General features: G+C 34.2%; 1 protein-coding gene across 1 annotated transcript; it reads right to left on the bottom strand.

Moving 5' to 3' along the window:
* Nucleotides 1–1,096: 1,096 nt before the first annotated feature.
* LOC123322018 lies at nt 1,097–5,304 on the bottom strand. Its single transcript, XM_044909837.1, has 5 exons — nt 5,212–5,304; nt 4,902–5,158; nt 4,480–4,807; nt 3,825–4,140; nt 1,097–2,285 (listed from the first exon to the last, which is right to left on the bottom strand). The coding sequence occupies exons 2-5, from the start codon at nt 5,084–5,086 to the stop codon at nt 2,248–2,250; spliced, it is 867 nt and encodes a 288-aa protein (XP_044765772.1). The 5' UTR covers nt 5,087–5,158; nt 5,212–5,304; the 3' UTR covers nt 1,097–2,247.
* Between the last annotated feature and the right edge of the window lie 1,017 nt (nt 5,305–6,321).

The following is a 6,321-nucleotide window of genomic DNA, read 5'->3' on the forward strand; positions in this document are numbered from 1 at the left end:
CCACTCCAACCGAAAATTCGAGTCTGCCATATTATTTGGTTGGAGATTGAACCATGGAAGAGCGAGTTACACACCCCCTGAATCAGAAGCGTAAACCCTAGTACCGAAATTTTCATTCTCATGATTTGATAACCATCTAATAGGCCGCCCGGGGTGGGACACTCTATATGAGGGGTTCAGAGCTGAAGGCACTTTTGAATTAATGGGTGATAAACAACTTCTTACCATTCATCTCAAAACTAGGCTGAATGGACTTGGTTCACTTCAGCTCTGAAACCCTCATATATTGGTTTATGTAATTTTAATACTCGTAACAGATCATAAAAATTGATTACCATTTCAGAGATATGGAGGTGAGTCAGTGTCTTTTGAATGGACACCCTATATTTTTTAATGGAGTTTTTTAGTTGCAGATTTGCCAGGCATTGTTGGACACCCTTTATATCTATTAAGAAAATAAAATGGAAATAAAATAAAATTTATTCCCAAAATATTACAAAAAAATGTACAAGTTGTCAAAGATACTCATAAATTTCATATACGGCCCTGTGCAGCAACAGTCCAATAATTTTCTTTTTGAAGGATATTTTTTCTAATATTTTAACTTTTAGGGGCAACCTGTTGTATAGCTTCACACAGTCAAAGTTTACACCCTGACAGCTGGCATCAAGTCGGTGATATTGTACTTGGGTCATCTCTTTTCAGCATTGAATAATCATTGTTATTGCCATTTGCAACAAATTTATCTTTGTTGTCATGACCATATAAAACACACGCCAAAGTATATAGTAATGTTACTGTCAATATTCCTAGTTCCTGGAATAATTCTCTGCAGCTTCTTCTCAATAATTCTCATTTCTTTGTAACTTCAGTATGGTATCTAAGTATGTGTTGCAGCCCCACAATATAACACCATAGCTGATTCTGCTAAGGAAATTGCTGTAGTACAAAGTGAGAGCAGCCTCGGTCTTAGCTTCCTCCATGATTCTCTTGAATCCATGTCACTTTTGACACTTGTTTCGCTAGCATGTCTATATGGCAGTTCCATTTGAAATTATGTTGAAAGAATATTCTTTAAAATTTTATTACTTCTTTCTTGGCTGTAGTTTTTGCTGTGAAAGTGATTGTTCGGGTTTTTTCATTGTTCATCTGTAGTTTGAATGAATAAAAATTTTGCTTGTACTAGTGAATTTTTGGTTCTTTTTTCCACATCAGTTATATTTGGGCTGTGGTTCAAAATACTTCTATCATCATGCTCCCTCTTTTGTATATTGTATTGTTGGAAATGTTCCTTCAACAAAATGAGCCTAGGCAATGGTTCTACAATGGTGTACTTTCTTGTGAACCATAGATGTATGTTGTTCGTTTAGCTTAAATTCGGTTGGTCGCTTCCAACATCTCTTTTGCAGTTATTTCAGAGAGAAAGAAAGTACATATTTCTATTTTTTTATTTTTGTGTTGAATTTTTGTGGTTCTTATTTATATTCTTTTGAATGTTAACGCCAATTTATTTATTCCTTCTGCCAAAACTGGTGCTTTTGTGTTCAAGCAGTGTTGTTTTCTATTTGCTGTCATTCCTGTAATTAATATAATAATGCCCAAAAAGCACTATGGACTAAATAGTGCTTTTTGGGCATTATTTGGTTGCTGTATGCATTGATGATTTGCGTGCTTTTGAATCATCTTTTTTTTATATTCTTTCTTGAGCTTTCTTTCAGTTCATGATGTACGCATTTGTGTGGTTTGTTAATCTTGCAATGTCTTCAACAGCGTCAAGGGTATTTTGAAGTTCCCTCAACTCTGTTGTGTGCCATGTAACTTTCTTTTCCTGAAAATATGTAAATGTATGTATGTATCATTTCCTGAAATATGTATAGCCAGAACTTAAGCAAATTCTATTTTCTTGATGCTTCATTGAAAAGTAAATTTTTTATATATGCATATGTTCGATTGTTTTTATATAAATCCAAAATATTTACCTTCAATTCAGGTAAGTGTGTTTTGATTTTTATATCTGAATTGTAACTTATTAAATGCTGCTTTTTTGATTACACCTCCTTAAGACATAGAATCAATTTGTAGGTCCTACGATGTTTTTTCCTCTCTATCTCCAATTGGATCCATTGGTATATCATATCCTCAGATTTTTTTTTGGCTCACACTTGAATATGTAGGACAAATTTGGTTTATTTCTGTTTACCTCTCAATACTTCTAGAGGACATTTGTCTTCTTTGTTTCCAAATGTTCTAACAATTGTAGTACTCGGTATTGCTTTGATATTGGCCTAAAAACAAATTTCTTATTTACATCAAATTCATACAGAGCGTTTTGTTAGAAGCATGGGGAATAAATTCAGAGTATTATTCTCTGACATCTCATTTGGATGTTTATTTTACGTTTCATATTTTATACCTCATCTTCTACAACTACACTGGCTTACGAACAATCATTAACTTTCATATGAGGGGTTCAGAGCTGAAGTGAGCCAAGTCCATGCAGGCTAGTTTTGAGATGAATGGTTTAGAAGTTGTTTAACACCAATTAATTCAAAAGTGACTTCTTTATTTATTATTATTCTTATGTAAGCATATGCTTACATTCTAACCTTTTAAAATCTAAAGAAGTCACTTTTGAAATAATTGGTGATAAACAACTTTTAAACCATTCATCTCAAAACTAGCCTGCATGGACTCGGTTCACTCATATGTTAAAAGAAAAAAATAGTTCGCCAGTAATTTTCTGCAAAATAATAGATATTCCAGGAATTCTCGTTCAATTCAAAATAAAAAGTCTTCGCGTTTTTTCTCTAGGATGCGATGTTGAAAATGGCCGCCTTCAGCTAGGATACAAAAGTCCAGTCTATTGCTCATAAACTGCGGAACTCATTCAATTTGTTTGAAAAACATGTAAAACCCTGTATCTTGGAAACAAAGCAATTCCGGACATATGCCTACAGGTCCTTTCAGAGTCCAAACCCCTCGGATAACAATATCCTAACTTCATTCCCAATCTTTAGCAAACAAACTGTATATTGAATTAAATAGGTATTGTGATGAATGAAAAAACAAATGAGGATTGTTGAAGTAACCTATTCATCTATTTCTAACTAAATTTACATAGAATATTCCATGTCGACTTCTTTTCACCTCGCGATTTCAAAATTTCAAGTACAATTTTCCCACAAATATTTTGACCTTAATTTGCAGCCTTCTAAGTTGCTGTTACATGACTCTTTGTTGGTTTGTATATGAGACGAGATTACCAAGTCACCAACTAGTAGGCTAAGTAATGATTCATTTCATGGTTTTCAAAGGTATCAGGAAACAAATTATTTGGAACAGTGAAGGTAATATTATTTCAAATATTTTTTTAAATTATTTGATTGAATTTGTAGTAGAAAAGTTATGCTTCTATTTAATAAATTGACTTCATTCCACCTGAGCACAAACTGCTGTATTCATAGTATTTTCAGTGAAAAGAGTTATTGAGGTATCAGCCGATGTTAAGAAAAAGAGTTTTCTAGGCTGATACCCCATTAACCCTTCTCACTGAAGTTATATAGACAGCAAATAATACTTTACTAAAGTACTCATAGTACACATAAGATGATGTAAGTTAACTGTTAACCTCTACCTGAAGCCAAAACTGCTCTTTTAAATGCTGAAAGAAATTACTATCTTTTTGCATTTGATAAATGTTTTTCAAATATATCTATCACATATGTATACCCAGAATCTCAGCAAATACTGCTTTCTTGATGCTACAGAGAATAGTTGATTTTTTATATATGCATAGGTTGAATGTATGTACAAAAAGTATTTACCTTCAATTTGGGCAAGAAGTGCTTTTTTAATTCTTATGTCTAAATCCTTAATTATTAAATCCTTATCTTTCAACTGTAAATCCTTGGATGCAGATTCAATTTGTAAGTCATACAATGTTTTTTTCTTTTCTAATTCCAATTGGTACAATTGGCATTTCATATCCTCAGAATTTTTTTCTTTTTCGCTCACATTTGAGTATGTGGAACCAAGTTGGTTTATTTCTGTTGACCTCTCATTACTTCTGGAAGACATTGGTCTTCTTCGAGACCAAATGGGCGTTCTAATTGTAGTGCTTTGTATTGGTTTGATATTTGTCTAAAAAAAATTCAATCTACATCAAACTTATATGTTTAATTTATTACTCATTGTGATAAGGAAAGAAACAGTGATAGTTGGAAGAACTTGGGTGTGTTGACAAAAAGTGCTGCTCATAGCACTCACATATCATTAAGGGCCTGTTCCGATATTGCTGTTAGTACTGGCCCGCAATCGAATAACAATAGAACTCGAACGACTGGGCCAATAGGCATCGTTTCTGAAATACTGACAGTACTGTTCAGCAATATCGGAACAGGCCCTAAATATGATCTGAATTGAAGTTGACATAAGGCGGCAACATTCATGCTGGAGTCGAAAAGCTGTGTGAATTATTACCTGAGACTGAGTACCAAGTGTTTCATCAGCAACTTCATTGTTACTGATTGATTCAGCATCTATCCTGTCAACAGTAATTTCAACATCTTCAGGATAAATAACTTGTTGATTTTCCTCCAAAATGAAAAAACTTGGATCACAGTCTTTTACATCTGCAACACTTGAGTAGCCTCCTCCCAAAAGAAAGCAGACCTGTTCCAATAACCGATCTACTTTCATGACTGATGATTCACCTTCTATTTGTAATGTGTCCTGCTTTGATCTATTATAATAAATTTTAGCCTCTGACTTCATCTTCTCCCACAATTTCATCAGAGACTCTTTACTCCTACAAGAGACGAAGGGACAAAGTACATACAGAACATTAAAAACATTAAAAATTAAATAGACATTTAACCTATAATTTATACAAAATATCTTACCTGTAATTGGAATTTGAAGCATTGAACAACGCAACTATGTCGTTCCATGCGGAAGTTTTGGCCTCATTGGTGCTGCCATCCGTTTTTTTATTTAAAATGGTTTTAGTGTGTCCCATTAGTAACTTCACGAGATGTTTTTTCTCATCTAATGTGAAATTCTGTCCACGTTTCCTTTTATCAGTCATTATACAATGCACAATTAATTCCCAATAAAGATCAAAACACAAATTCTCAATTACTGAAGTACTGTTCAGTCTGTTTATCCCATAGACCTAATAAAATATTATTAGTATGTATTATTAGGTCTATGGTTTATCCAGAGACAACCTCGCCAGTTTGTTTATGATGCGATGCGGTGTGAAGTGTGAACTGAAGTTGGCTGACGTCAGAGTTTGTCTCTGACTGACGTTATCTTGACAGAATCCCGAAGATGCCCGAAGTAGGGATGGGCGAAAAATATCGATATATCGAAACCTCGATATTTTTTCAGAAAATTATCGATAAATATTGTCGATATTTTAAATTCCGACACTATCGACTATCGATATTTTTTCGGAGTATCAAATTCGATATTTTTGTGTGAAGGACGTTGATCTGATGTGTATTGTGTGTATAATGGCGGCGAGTTGTGTAATTGAGTTTCACTATGAATCTATAGGTCAATTTAAGTCTCTGCTTAGATCCTTTTTTAGCTTGATCACAATTGTCACAGTCGTTCTAAACGAAAAAATATGAGTGTGTACCCATGCACGATCTAAAATTGGACCGTTTCATTTTTTTTTTTTTGTCAAAACTGATGATGGCCATTCTGATATATTTGAACTACTAATGGGCACACCTCAGGGAAGTGTGCTGGGCCCGCTTATCTTTATACTTTATATAAATGACCTCCATGAGTTTATAAATGATGGTGAGGTTTTCATATATGCTGACGATACAGGAATAGTGATAAATGTAAAAATCATCTAGCAGAAAGGGTGAGATTGGTGATTAGGAGTTTTCAGGACTGGTGTAGAAAAATCACCTTTTGAAAAATATGGAAAAGACAGTTCTTCTTGATATGTCTCAGGCGGGTAAAATGTCCTCGATCAATGTTGAAAATAAGGTCTTGAAACCAAGCAAAAGTGCTACGTTCTTGGGCGTAACTCTCGATGATTCTTTGAATTGGGAACCCCACGTCGAGATTTTGGCACAAAAATTCAATAATGCATGCTATGCATTGAGTTTTCTGAAAAGGTCCTTCACTCCCAACCATTGAACTAAAAAAAGAAATGGAAGGGACCCGCAGTTCAGCAAATAGGCAGAAAGTGTGTCCAAAAGTGTGGGAGTGAGAAAGACTATTGGTGGCATTGAACTAAAAACTTTAGTTCAATGCCCGAGAGTCCCTTCCATTTCTTTCATTAGTTCAATGCTCCCAACA

This window comes from Coccinella septempunctata, chromosome X, assembly GCF_907165205.1.
Source record: "Coccinella septempunctata chromosome X, icCocSept1.1, whole genome shotgun sequence".
In the NCBI taxonomy this organism is placed as follows: domain Eukaryota; kingdom Metazoa; phylum Arthropoda; class Insecta; order Coleoptera; family Coccinellidae; genus Coccinella; species Coccinella septempunctata.

Coding starts and splice junctions, on each gene's coding strand:
- LOC123322018 (XM_044909837.1), bottom strand. CDS start 5,086: ATGACTGATAAAAGGAAACGTGGACAGAATTTCACATTAGATGAGAAA. Junction 4,808..4,901: donor GCTTCAAATTCCAATTACAG/GTAAGATATTTT, acceptor CGTCTCTTGTAG/GAGTAAAGAGTCTCTGATGA. Junction 2,286..3,824: donor ACTTCTTGCCCAAATTGAAG/GTAAATACTTTT, acceptor ATTTGTTTTTAG/GCCAATATCAAAGCAATACC.